At 31.6% G+C, this 14474-nt stretch overlaps 2 protein-coding genes across 2 annotated transcripts; both read left to right on the top strand.

Annotated features, from left to right (window-relative positions):
* The first annotated feature begins 2745 nt into the window (after positions 1 to 2745).
* Positions 2746 to 8087, top strand: LOC143553676 (MLO protein homolog 1-like). The gene is made up of 14 exons (XM_077043619.1): positions 2746 to 3072; positions 3366 to 3423; positions 4299 to 4576; positions 4891 to 5007; positions 5531 to 5591; positions 5698 to 5783; positions 5964 to 6038; positions 6262 to 6350; positions 6454 to 6503; positions 6641 to 6681; positions 6779 to 6952; positions 7138 to 7173; positions 7331 to 7459; positions 7554 to 8087. The coding sequence occupies exons 1-14, from the start codon at positions 2944 to 2946 to the stop codon at positions 7917 to 7919; spliced, it is 1689 nt and encodes a 562-aa protein (XP_076899734.1). The 5' UTR covers positions 2746 to 2943; the 3' UTR covers positions 7920 to 8087.
* A 1239-nt stretch (positions 8088 to 9326) lies between these two features.
* Positions 9327 to 12437, top strand: LOC143553675 (MLO-like protein 9). Its single transcript, XM_077043617.1, has 13 exons — positions 9327 to 9446; positions 9554 to 9611; positions 9699 to 9916; positions 9998 to 10114; positions 10236 to 10293; positions 10382 to 10470; positions 10578 to 10652; positions 10740 to 10828; positions 11104 to 11153; positions 11288 to 11328; positions 11448 to 11657; positions 11739 to 11806; positions 12141 to 12437. Exons 1-13 carry the CDS (start codon positions 9327 to 9329, stop codon positions 12391 to 12393), a joined length of 1446 nt encoding a protein of 481 aa, XP_076899732.1. The 3' UTR covers positions 12394 to 12437.
* The last annotated feature ends 2037 nt before the right edge of the window (positions 12438 to 14474 follow it).

The following is a 14474-nucleotide window of genomic DNA, read 5'->3' as shown; positions in this document are numbered from 1 at the left end:
TATAACATCTTATTTATTTGTGAAACAATTTATCATCAAACCATAAGTATATTATTAACTTTCATACAATAAAAAAAATAATAATTCAAAAAATAAATATTAGAAACAAATAATATAAAACAACCTCGTATTTACGGGGAATAAAAACTAGTAATAGATTTTTTTTTAAAAAAAAATAGGATATTAATTATTAGTATATCCCTATTTTATATGATTTTTATATCAAATATTTGATGGATTAAATTTTAATATAATGAGATGTTATAACTCGTTTAAGAGCTATCTGAATTTGGTGAGACTCATACCCGTGAATTTAGGTCAAATACATGGGAAACATTCATTTACAAATAAAACAATCTAATGACTTGATAGTATTTAAAGAAGTTTCATTTATATATAATTAAGATTGACTGCTAGCAATCTGTGGTGGATATAATGTTTAATTTTATTACATAAAATATTTTTAAATGGTGTGTGAAATTTCACAACATACACTAAACTTCTACATTAATGCATTTTAATTATCTTTTTTTTTTGCGAGGAACAATGTAGATGTAGGGTACGTCAAACCTGATACGACCTTTTATTTATTACATTATGTATTATGTTTATTACATTATTATGGTCTACTAACTACGCCCATTGGGCTGGGGGTTTGTGGAGGTAACCCCTAACTGGATCTGGCCCAATATAGGTTATGGTTTTATGATGGCATTCCTCTGTATAAGGAGCTTTTATCATTTATTTGAAGGATATTCTCTTAGACTATTGGCCACCAATATATTTTTGTGTCTGTAAACAAGAGGAAACTCTTAGTAGTCACCTCCACTCATCACTTTTCCATGACAGATCTCGAGTAACCGAATAAGAAGATGAAGGCGTCAGTTCGTTCATCTCGAAGACCGGGAAACATCGACATAGATCCGACCTGGATCCATTCCATGTTTCTTCAGACAACATATTATGACGTGTTTTAGTAGTTTAAGAGATGCAATTTCAAATCATTTTACAGTTGTATTCATGTCGCTGGTGTTTTTTACTTTGAAACTAAGTTGTAATTGATAACTTCCTAATTTTTTTTAAACCAAAAGAAAGAAACTCTTGACACTTCACTACATTTAACTACCTGACCAACCAATGGGCTGTATAAAGCTAGTTGTGTTATGCTGCTATGTTTTAAAAGATCTTGCTTGACTTTATAATAAACTTTTCTACCCTGGAATATATATATTTTTTGATTGCTTTAGTATCTTAATAGAAAAAAACTTAAAAGAAAATTTTTGGTACCAACTTAAAAATAATCATATGATATAGACATTTATGGAAAGATAAAAGATAATTGAATTAAAGGTACCAACACAAAACGAAAGAATATTGAATATTGTAATTACATAGACCCCAATATTCACTAGCAAGAAAGAAAAATAATCACAAAGAAAATGCCTATTTGTGTCTTGTGCTAACCGCGTAATCGGTTAATACAAGCATAGTGTCTAGGTGAGACAAAACAAACATACGGCCGGCTAGATTATATATTGTTCAACTATATAATAATAATAATAATAATAATAATAATAATAATAATAATAATAATAATATATATTAAAGTTTGATTAGACTTGTTAGTTAGCTAATGATCAAGTGAACTTTAGGGGCTTTTTTGGGTTGTGTATATAATATCGTAATATGTTAGTTTTAGAGGTACACATGGAATTAATCAAAAAATAACTCATTATAAAAATAGTAAAAGGGCTGGACTGGGGGTTTAATTCAAAACCTATATATGTTTACAATCACAAGACCTATAAGACGTGGACACAGAAGTTTTAATGGGTCAAATTATGAAAATGAGTATATGTTGTTTGAACTAACTCTCGGACCCAGATATTTGATATGGAATTCCAATTTTGACTTCGTATAATCTTATGAGTTACTATTTTAATCTGCTTTTACTTTTAATTAAAAAAGCATAATTTTGTAAGAACACCCATCCTTAATCGATCTTCACCAGGGAAACTTAACGATATACCTTGCTAGACAAGCAATTTGTGTTGTGTTTGGGTATGGGTTTTCAAGATCAAACTGAATAAATAGGGTCAACGCCTTTCAGTTTGATCACTGTAATTTTGTATAGAGTTTACTTTGTAAGCTTCAACGGAAAGACCAAAGTGAACCGCTAATATTCTAGCAATTTCATAAGAAATCACCATCAAACGTTCGTAGCAGTTGACTACGTTTTATATACTGAAACTTGAATAACATTGTATTAAAGAAAAAATGTAAGATTCTCGAGTATTTGGCCTTCTAACTGACATACGTGTACGTCTGAAATAGGGTATATTCTTTTATTTATTGAGAGTATTTCATGCATTAAATGGGGTGAAAGAAACCGAAATCCCTTCTTTTAAGTTTCTTTCAGATGCACGGCTTACACATCGCTTTTGCTAATTCGAATTTTAGGGTGACATAAAATACGTAAGTCTTCATCTTCAGGTATTATATTCATAGTTAGCGCTTGAAAACAAGTAATCTTTTATTTATCAGTCAAAAACTTCTTTGACTTAGCAACATCTTTTATTATATATGTAATTTATTTAATTAATCAAGTGATTTTGTGAGGAAGCTAGTACATTGAACAATTTTTGAAATAATTAGAAACTTACTATTAGGATTGTAACAGTCCCAACAAAACAAAACATAACCATCCAACGATTATAGTAAAGTGACAATTTTGACCCTTTCAATATATAGTTATATAGATATTTAATAATCCTTCAATTAACACGCTTTGTGTCTATTATTTATTTCTAATTTACTTTGATTTTCTCTCCCATATATACACTAGTTCTTGTTTACTTCATGCTACATTCTTGTTCCTGCAACCCAACCCGGAAAAACCAAAGAAGTCTTGCTGGTCATTTGAGTCGTCTTGGTCAGAATTGAATGGCGGTAGGATCATCATCATCCGAGAGGTCATTGGAAGAAACACCAACGTGGGCGGTTGCATTGGTTTGTACCGTTTTCGTAATAATCTCAGTTATCATTGAACATGGGATTCATTCACTTGGCAAGGTAATGTTAGTAGTTTTACTACCTTTGTTTCAATTCATATTAGACATAATACAGGAACACAACCCTCTCTCATTGCATGATGTATATGGCCATTAAAAGTTATATTTGGAAGAACAGTCGAATAATAATTAAGATTTGAATGATTATTTTTGGCTTTTGGATTCTTTTAACGAATTACTATCATAGATAATTATGTTTCTTTCTTTCCAACACTCCATGATGTAACAATTGACCAATAATATTTTTGATTAATAGTTTTATTTAAACCCTTGATTTTAATTACATGCATGCAGTTGTTCCATAAAAAACAAAAGAAAGCAATGCTTGAAGCCTTGGAGAAAATGAAATCAGGTAACTTTTAATTCAATCAAATAAATAGCCTAGCTAGCAGATAAAGACTTGTTAAAACTCAAAATACAAACATTTTTTGTATCCAAATGCTTTATAAAATAAAATTCGTTACATCTTTTTCTTTTTTTTTTACTTTGAATTACTTTTTAACTATAAGTTATAACTTGAATAATTGTTTCTTTTGTACTTATGTTATAATATATATTATTATTGTTATTGCCAAATATTTAACATTGTTTCGATCATTGTCAAATATTTAAAATATATAGCCTCGATTTTTCACCCGATTATTATAATTTCATGAAGTAGACATGCAGCCATATATAATTACAAGTTCTAAAATATTAAAAAGTAATTTTTTAACTTTACTTTTATGACGAATATTAAATTAGATAGATGTTCATGGTTTCCAATTTTGTGTTTACATTTATCTGTTTAACCTAAACCGTTCTTGTCTACCTTAACTTTTGGTTTGAAATTAGGGGTTGTTTGGCGATCATTAAGAGGTTTGATTGATTAAAAGGTATCCACTAAATTATTCAGCATATCTCTTAAACTTAACAATTAAAAGACTCAATAAACCATTGAAATGTGTCATTTTTAGTGAACGAAGCATACTCTACCTCTAACCGATTCAGAGATTGTATCTTAACTGAATCATCAAGAGATTACCAAACAATCCCTTAATTGATTGGTCTCTAATGAACAATTAGACTAAATTTGAATTTTACATGAATTTCAAATTAAAGTAAGTTATAGAAAAAAAAAGGGTAGTAACAGTAATAGCTAGTATTAAAAAAATTATGACTTTATGCCAAGTTATAATACTTGTGATACTTAAATATATTAATCCTTGTGTGTTGTTGTGAATCAAGAGCTCATGCTATTAGGGTTTCTATCGTTGCTACTAACGGTGGGTACAAAATACGTTGCAAAAATATGTGTTCCTGAAAAGGTCGGTTACAAAATGCTTCCCTGTAAGGCGAAAGATTACAATGGCGATAACAAAAAGAAAGATGGCGGTGACAAAGGTGGTGGTGTTGGTGATGAGGATGGAGAACAACATCGAAAATTACTTTCTTTAGCGGAGGAAATGATATTCAGACGAGTGCTAGCGGGAGCAGGCAATGAGACCGGAAGTACTTGTCGTAAGGTATGCAAGATTTGTTGATGTTTTATATATAAAAATGTTATTTTAAGTATAAGACACACTTTATCATTTATTCTTTACATGTATATATATATATATATATAATACAAGGAGCATGCTAAATAATGAAAGAGCTAAACTAGTGGGATACAATTAAATACAAAATATATTTTAAGGCAAAACATATGGAGAGAATAACTCTAATGATTTGATTTGGCTTGATTTGCTCTATCTTGAGTAATTGAGTTGTTACATTCCTTGATATTATATATATTTGAATTAGATACAATTTATTATATATTGATATATTTGTCCAGGGAATGGTACCTATGATATCATCTTCGGCGGTTCACCAGCTTCATATATTCATTTTTATTCTTGCCGTTTTCCATGTCCTTTATAGTGTCGTTATCATCGGCCTCGGTCTCGCAAAAGTAACAACCTCATACTCTCTCTATATTATATATGCACTTGTATATTAGTATTAAGGGCATTTGTACACACCGTCTGACATCTAATCTCACACCGTTTTAAATGATTATTTAATGAAGTCGAATTACTGTTTTGTTCAAAATTTTCAAAGGTTGATTATTTATGATTACAAAGTTTGTCCAGGTACTAGCTTAACGACCGTTCAGACCAATAATTTTTAACGTTTGATCCCTCCATGGTCAAAACGGTCATTTAAGTGTTTTAACTTTTATGTACGGGTGTATATAATATGTAGAATTAGTAAAAGCTATCAACAAAAGTTCTAATATGTAAACATCTTTAAGAATCAGTCAAACTAATTTTCAATTCGAATTAAATAATTCTGCAATTCAAGCTGATAAATAAAAAAACATTATATATTTGACACTTTTTGTTTATTAATTTGGTTTAAATATATAAAGTTAGTCAAGTCAAATAGGTTTTATCTGAGCGTAATATATTAATTAAGATAGTTGGACTGAACAGATGAAGAAATGGAAGACTTGGGAAGCAGAAACTACTTCTTTAGAATACGAGTTCACAAATGGTAACTACTAACTAGCTATATGGAGTATTATTTATTTTTCAATTTCTCTATTTTTTTAATATGTCCAAAAACTTACATATTTGATTTTTTTTTGTTTTGCATTTAGATCCTGCAAGATTTCGATTTGCTCATCAAACCTCATTCGTTAAGCGTCACACTGGGCTTTCTACAAAGCCCGTAATTAGATGGGTGGTAAGCAGTCAACATATATCATTTTATTTATTTTAAATGTTGACAATTGATAAATTTAACAAAAGATGTCCTGTCTCTTTAAGAAATTAAAAGAAAAGTTTGAGTGTAATCTAATTAATAATTGTAACAAATTTAATATATGTAAATATTATATAACGTTACATTTATATACCAATGCAGGTAGCATTTTTCAGACAATTTTTCGGATCCATATCAAAGGTGGACTATCTGACAATTCGCAATGGATTTATAAATGTAAGTCTCAACTATCATCATCACTAGCTGATCGCCTCTATTTGTGTTTTTTTTATAAATATTTTAGAAACCGGTCGATTGAAGGAAAAATCGATCTATTCTTCGAAATTAATTAACTTCTCGAAATATTACAATTATCTTAATTTTTGAAATGAAAATGAAAAATGAGTATTAACATTGGCCCCTAGCTATCTAATGCATCTTGAATCGAATTGAAAGACAGAAACATTTTGCTCCAAGTAGCAAATTCGATTTCCATAAGTACATCAAGAGATCCATGGAAGATGACTTTAAGGCGGTCTTGGGTATAAGGTACCACCTATACATGATTAATTTCTTTGTCATTTTATTTTGATTGTAGATATATATTGTTGCTTGATTAAATCATATATATCTGTTTGATCTTGTTTAACAGTATCCCACTTTGGATGTTCTCAATCATCTTTCTGCTTCTAAATGTTCATGGTGTGTTAACTCTCTACCATCAACATATCTGCACAATAATTAATAATAGTATACGTACTTATATAAAATGTGCGTGAAAAATATATGCGTAGCTAGTATAACTAAAACTGATGCGTACAAATTATATAACAATGCAGGATGGCATGCTCTTACTTATCTCTCGTTTGTTCCTCTCGTGGTACAAAATCATTTTTGAACTATATTTATATAGCCTAACATTCGGTATAATTCGATGATCGATATAAAGTAACATAATGAATTGATATATGGTTTAGATTCTTTTGTTGGTGGGCACAAAACTTGAACTTGTGATCATGGAAATGGCTCAGCAAATTCAAGACAAGGCAGCAATTGTTAGGGGCGCACCCGTTGTAGAGCCAACCAACAAGTTCTTCTGGTTCAATAGCCCTCAGTTGGTCCTATTCTTAATTCATTTCACTTTGTTTCAGGTAACTAATTATTAATACTACAAACATTAGCTAATATATACGTACATCAACTACCTAGCTGTTTCATGAGAATAACATATTAAATTCCTGTAAAACTTACTATATATTTGGTTTTCTTACAAGCTGCAGCTAGCTAGCTTGTTACTTGTAAGTTACTTTAATAATTCTGTATTGATTAATTGCAGAATGCATTCCAAATGGCGTTTTTCTTGTGGACAGTGGTAAGTAGTTCCGCCCTATTTATAATGTTATACAGCATTTTGCCCAAAAGTTGAAATAAGACGGTGACCACTTTATCCTCTTTTATAAGTTTAACGATCGATGATCTATATATAACTCTTCATTAATTAATTAAATGAATTGGCTGTTTGTTTGCAGTATGAATTTGGGATAAACTCGTGTTACCACGAGAGCATGGTGGGAATTGGTGTTCGAGTTGGATTAGGGGTGCTTGTTCATATCATGTGTAGCTACATCACATTCCCTCTATATGCATTGGTTACACAAGTAAGTACAAATCAAAACAAATGCATCATATTTTAGATATATACTGATAATTAACTAACAAACATATATAATTCTAATGTTAATTAATTTGAAGATGGGAACACACATGAAAAGGTCCATATTTGAAGAGCAAACCTCTAAAGCTCTAAAGAAATGGCAAAAGGCTGCAAAAGAAAGGAAGAGGCTGCGAGAACTTGGCGGTGGCAAGGGAGTGGGAGATGTCTCAAATTCAGGCATAACGAGCCCTGAACGCACGCCAAGCCAAGGTACCTCGCCAGTTCATCTCCTCCATAGCCAAAGACACCGATCATCCACGGCAGAGAGCGAGATTGACATTCCTCCATCGCCAAGAGCGCATACTTCAGAGACGGAACTCTCTGATATGGAAGGTTCATATCATACTCAAGATCATCATCACAAGCATCATCTAGATAAGGATTTCTCCTTTTCAAAATCTTAGCTAGGGTTTTATTAGGCACAATATTACAACGAAACAACCTTTACATTTCTTGATTTTAACTTCCACCAATATACATTAATGATACAGCAAATGTGTTTTTACTTAAGTTGATCTGTATTTTCTTAATAATGTAAGATCCTTTGACTTCAGCCTTCAATGAAATCGCTTACTGTTATAGTTAACTTTAAAGCCATTATTTTTTATCATTTGATCTAGTGGAAACACAACATTCATTGGCTAATCGATCGCGTGATTAAATGATTAAATACTATGTTCAAGTTTAGTGATTTGTTGATCAACACACTGTGTCTGTTGATTGTATTCACCGGCTTTAGCTTTAGCTTTAGCTTTTGTTGATGTGTTCTTTTTAAGCATGTTTCTCATGTAACCGTTAGGATGTCGTATGGACCCAAAGCTCAAGGTTTTGACTTGCGTACGTTTAAGGAATCAAAGGCTTTGTTTGAATCCATCGGATGTTTAGATCAGTGGTTAAAATGTGTTTTAGACAAGTCTCGTGTCATGGTTGGAAAAGTTAACTTAATTTTTATAACTTAGTATTAATGAAATGGTAGAAATTATGGTTTGTCTACCTTACGTCTGCATGTGTTAAAATTTTAGATACCAATCGGTCGCTAATCGCTCGAGGACTTAGGCGGTGTGTGACAAAGGGTTACGACCCATAGACCATCAAGATGCTGCCACGAATCCTACCCAAAGGAACCACGTATTTATTGTACATTATCTAACTTGTATTGATGTTTGTATGATTTCTCATTTGGTCTTTATGTGAATCCAGTCACACCAAAATGACATGTATGTCTAAATCCATGTGGGAACAAACTTTGATTAAATGAAAAGAAAATGTATTCCATATGTGCAATTTATTTAATTTTTAACTAATAATAACAATAATAATAATAATAATAGTAATAATAATAATAATAAATGCACCCTTTTCACATGTGAACAATTTTTATTGGTATATGAAATTGTGTGTTCCGTCGTTAGTTGACCACTTAACCCCCATTCTATCACCTATATGCAGGCTATTAATTGTTATTGAAAAGAAAAACAAACATAAGAGAGAAAACATTGTGAGATGATTTTTAATTAGTGGTCATGGTTTAAATTGACAAACTAAATCCCCTATTAACACGCTCGTTAATTAGTTTTTCTTCATTCTGAACAAAAGTCGGTTCAAGTTTGTTACATTATTATTTTTTTCCATTTGGCCATGGAATTTGCTATCATGCTCTACATTAATTAATTTTGAAGAATAGTGGAAAAAAGCTTTTAATCAAAGAAGAAGAAATCATAATAAAGGAGCTAGGCAAGTGATGTTGAAACACCAAGGTTATTTATATTTAGGTTGATCGTAAATTAACAAGCTGGTAAATTAAATTAAAAATGGGTGCCGAAGGTGAAAGAGCGCTTGATCAAACCGCAACATGGTCTGTTGCGGTTGTTTGTGCAGTCATCGTTATAATATCCGTAGTTATGGAGCATAGTCTTCATAGCGTAGGACATGTACGATCTCTTTTTACATATTCTCATAATCGTCGTATGTTGTAATCATATACATTAATTTGTTGCTAACTAACGCATATATATATATATATACGTTGTGTAATTAGTTTCTGAAAAAAAGACATAAACCCGGGCTATTGGAAGCACTGGATAAGATAAAAAACGGTATATCATCGGTCTACATTGTTTTTTTAGTAGTGTATATAAATGTATTAATTAATTAATTAGGCCTTGTTGCATGCATGCATGCAGAGCTTATGATTCTTGGGTTTATTTCATTGCTTTTGGTGTTTTGCCAAAACTACATTGCATCCATCTGTATTTCAAAGGAGCTTACAAAGGATTTCTTGCCATGCAAGAAAGAAAAATATGAAAATGAGGATGAGGAGGAGAAAGGTGGTGGTGACAGGAGATTATTGTGGTATGAACATAGAAGGTTAGCTGATGATCCACCAAAAGATTGTGGGGATGTACGTAAGATCCAATATTAATTATGCATCTGTATTTTAGTTTATTAATATAGATGGTTTAAAGCTATAATAATATGACAGGGATTTGAACAAATTATATCTGTTGCTGGATTGCACCAATTGCATATCTTTATATTCTTCTTGGCAGTGTTTCATGTCTTTTATAGTGCCCTTACAATGATTTGTGGAAGAGCAAAGGTGTTTTTTATTCAATTATATACTCTTGCATTTTCTTTTTCAACATTTTAATTTTTTTTATTAAATTATAAATCAAGCCATATATAAATATTGTGATAATTAATTTCATAAATTGATGCAGACCCGCATGTGGAAATTATGGGAAAAAGAAATTTTGGAGGATCATATACCTGGCAATGGTACTTAATTATTACTTAATATATATATATATATATGTTTTTTTTATTAATTCGTTTCTTTAATAATTTAATTTGATGATGCATGTAGATCCGTCAAAGTACCGGCTTACCAAGGACTTATCCTTCGTGAAACATCACACGGGTGCTTTTACCAGCACTCCAGCAATGTTCTACATTGTAAGCACTAGCTTTTTAATTTGTATACGATATTAATTAACCATGCAATTTTAATGATTAGTTATGATGATTATAAATAAAAATTAAAATTGGTTGATTTGTTTCAGGTATGCTTCTTTAAGCAGTTCTTTACATCTGTCCGTAAATCAGATTACTTGGCCATGCGCCATGCTTTTTTCTCTGTCAGTAACAATCCTACAATTAACCTTAATTAATTATCTTCATCTTTTATTTATTTATTTATTATTTATATATAAATAAATGTATAGGTTCATTTGTCTCCTGGGACTCACTTCAACTTTCAGAAGTACATAAAAAGGTCACTAGAAGATGACTTCAAAGTAATTGTAGGAATCAGGTACGTGATATATATCTAACTCCAACAATTCATAACAATTTTTATAGTGAATTGTTAACTCTTGTAGTTAATCACAAGTGATAATCGAACAAAAACGTTGTGGTGGTTGACGGAAACATGATCGTAAAATGAAGTTTTTTATCCACTATATATTTAATGATAGTTTTCTTGTGGGATCAAATGCAGTAGTTAGCATTGTTAGTTATGAATTATATATATAACTGTATGAATCTTCTTATTCACACTTATTTTCTTGTTTGTTATGACACTTTCAGCCCAATGCTATGGGCTACCGCGGTCCTTTTTCTTTTTGCAAACGTTGATGGTAAGACATCCATCTTTAATCAATACTTTTATTTACAACTCTTAATTAATTATATATATTAGTAAAATGTTACAACTTAATTGCATACATACATGTTTGTTTAGTAATATATAAATTGTTGGTAACTCTTGTAGGAGCTCGCGCTATGACTTATCTCTCGTTGTTTCCTGTAACTGTAAGCATCTTCTTTTTAACTAGTTTTTCCGTCTAAAATCGTCACACTTGCAAGGGTCCTAACCAAGGCCGGTACTAACTAACTAACTAATCATTCGATGGTTTTGGTAAATTGTTTAGATACTATTAGCAGTTGGAACAAAGCTTCAAGCTATTGTATCACAAATGGCTGTTGAAATTCAAGAACGACAATCTGTAGTACAAGGGATACCTGTTGTGGAACTCTCGGACAGACACTTTTGGTTTAACTCTCCCACCTTAATTCTATCTCTTATTCAACTCACTCTCTTTCAGAATGCATTTGAGATAACACACTTCTTTTGGATATGGGTAACATTTAATGCTACACACACTTAATTAAATCATCTTCATTATTCCCTAATTGTTAATCTCTAATTTTCTTACATGCAGTATGAGTTTGGACTCGATAGTTGCTTTTACGAAAATCCCCTTCTTCAATATGGCAGAGTTGTCATAGGGTACGCAAACTTCATTTTAAGTAAACTTTTAATATTTTTCAATCACTAGCGTACCGTTTGCCAATTGTCCTTTGATGCGGCCGATTTTAATCTTTGCGTGACAAATTTTCATATAACGGTAACAACATAAATATCTGCCACGCAAAGTCAAAATATGTTGCGACGGCGCAGTAGGGTGTGCCACGTGGAAGATTTTGTTTGACTGAACAACTTCTTAGCCAGAAAAAAAATATTTTTTACTTTTCGGTCAAGATGGTTATTTTCGCCAATTTAAATCTCTTTATTTGCAATATTCTTTCAATTTAGTTAACAATTATATTTATTTCATGTACAGAGTTCTAGTACAATGCTTATGTGCCTACAGTATACTCCCTCTCTACGCCCTTGTTACCCAAATGGGTTCAACAATGAAGAGGTCTATATTTGATGATCACACGTCAAAGACTTTGAAGAACTGGCATAGGCACGTGAAAAAGAAGGATAAAGACAAAGATAAAGATAAAGACAAAGACAAAGATAAAAAGAAGAGTTCATCTGAAGCACCAGTCAAGACTAGTGTTGACATACCTGACGATCATAAGACCTAGTTCGTACCTTAATTACCATGGAAAATTAAATCGTTAATTACTTTGCGTTATGTGTATACTTAATTAATTAATCTTTGCGAAACAAGTTCTATCTTATATAATTAATAAAGTTACATATTGTTTAAACGGGTTGTTTCGATCCCTCGATCTAGGAAAATATTGTCAACCATTTTTATTTTTACTCAATATATGTATAGATTTTTCTAGGTTTTATTAATAGACTTTTTATAGCGGAAAACGGTTCCATTTTTATTTATTTATTTTTTTTCAAAATTGAACACCTAAACAGGTATCAACTTAAAGTATATAGAACTTTGGTCCTTTACAGAACATTACCAACACTAAAACATTGTAGTGGTAGGTTGACTTTCTGTTTGCTTACTTTCTTGATTACTACTATTTCATGTCACCTAAACATAGGTATAAATTTGTATTAGTGTTATAGAGTACATGTTATTCAATTGTTAGGTAGATGCAATTTCACAGGTTGTTTGATATCTATATGTTTAACATTCTCTGTTAGTCAAACTTATGCAGTTACAGTCTTCTGATTCATTTTATCTTTCTGAGTATGGCACTTTGCTCCTTCATTTCACCAGCAACAAAATGTCATATCATACTTCGATTTGGCGCTTTGGTCCGGTCCGATTCTCTTTTCTATTAAATCTTTGGCTCGTTTGAGTAGAACACAGTCTAATATGTTTAATTTGCAGATTACATTGGGCGTGTAACGAGTGACAGATATAAACCAACAAAATCAGTGAATCTTAGAAAGATAACCATAATCATAGTAGACCAAGATACATTGTTAAGGTTAAATTCCTTTTCTTCTTTCTTTATTAACAACTTTTATAGAAAGGAGTTAACATTTGACATGGGTTAGTAAGCATCATCAAAAGTGAGTGCACGAGGTGTTTTGATACTTTGATTAAATTGCCAAAATGACAGAATTCACCAAATTGAGCAAGCGACCACCACCCGACAATTCATGGATGTTTGCTTCCATCCTTAGAATTTGGTATACTCGGGGTAAGCATTTTCATCATGGTTTGAACCATACTTTGATTCTAGTTATTATGTGCTTTAATTGGGTTTGTCTGCAGCAAGATTTTTGGGCTTTATGCAACACAAAAGCATCTCATCAGCACGAGAAAGGAAAACAACGAACGGGAAAGCTTGAGATGGATAAACTATGATAGTCCCAAGAACATTTTTTGTAATTAAATTTAATACATTTTTGTAAATTATGATTTTTATTTTATCATAAATTGGAGTGCGTGCATAATTGCATACAGATATGACTCATTTGAGTAGTATACTTTCGAGCTCGAGCAAAGACTTTGGCTGGTGAACCCAAGTTACCTAAGAGGATGTTTGGTTACAGATTATGGGAAAGAGAGGATATATATACTTAAATAAAACTTTCAACTATACCCGACAAAACAAGCAGAATGGATAACGGGTCAGGATGGTTCGGTCGAGACGGTTTGAGTCATAAGCAACACTGATTTGTAACTATTACAATCTGAAATTAGTCATTTCACCATAAAGTAAATGCATTTTAACTCCAACAAACAAAATAGGTTCTACAACCATAAAGGAAATGCATTTTTGACTCCAACAAACAATAACTCCAAAAAAACAGCTTTAGCGTTTACCCAAGTAACAAGTTTCATGAGATATCATAAGCAGAATATTGATCCATGTTTGAGCAAATAGAAGACTACTCTACTACACCTTCAAAAGAAAACATCACACACAATTAGTATCCAAACATCATATATTGCATTCATAAAACCACACAACAACTCACCTCTCAAGGCTCCACAGCATCCAAGTCGTCAAAGTTATCATTATTATTCGCGGTGTAGTCATCATCATATAGGTGATCATACGGATCATATTCTGACCAAGGTACATAATCAGAATCATATTCAGGATCATATAAAACATCACGAGCATATGGATGCCCTTTAAGATCATGCCAAGGAAATTTTACATTCTTAATCTGTTGTGAACATTGTTTCCCCAAGTCTCCACGCAGACCCCATATGCTCCGGCACCGACGCAGGTCAAGTGAT

This window comes from Bidens hawaiensis, unplaced genomic scaffold (genome assembly GCF_021521415.1).
Source record: "Bidens hawaiensis isolate Kalapana, Puna unplaced genomic scaffold, B.hawaiensis_p1.1 tig00017350_1, whole genome shotgun sequence".
NCBI lineage: Eukaryota > Viridiplantae > Streptophyta > Magnoliopsida > Asterales > Asteraceae > Bidens > Bidens hawaiensis.
This window is presented reverse-complemented; position numbering and strand designations above follow the sequence as displayed.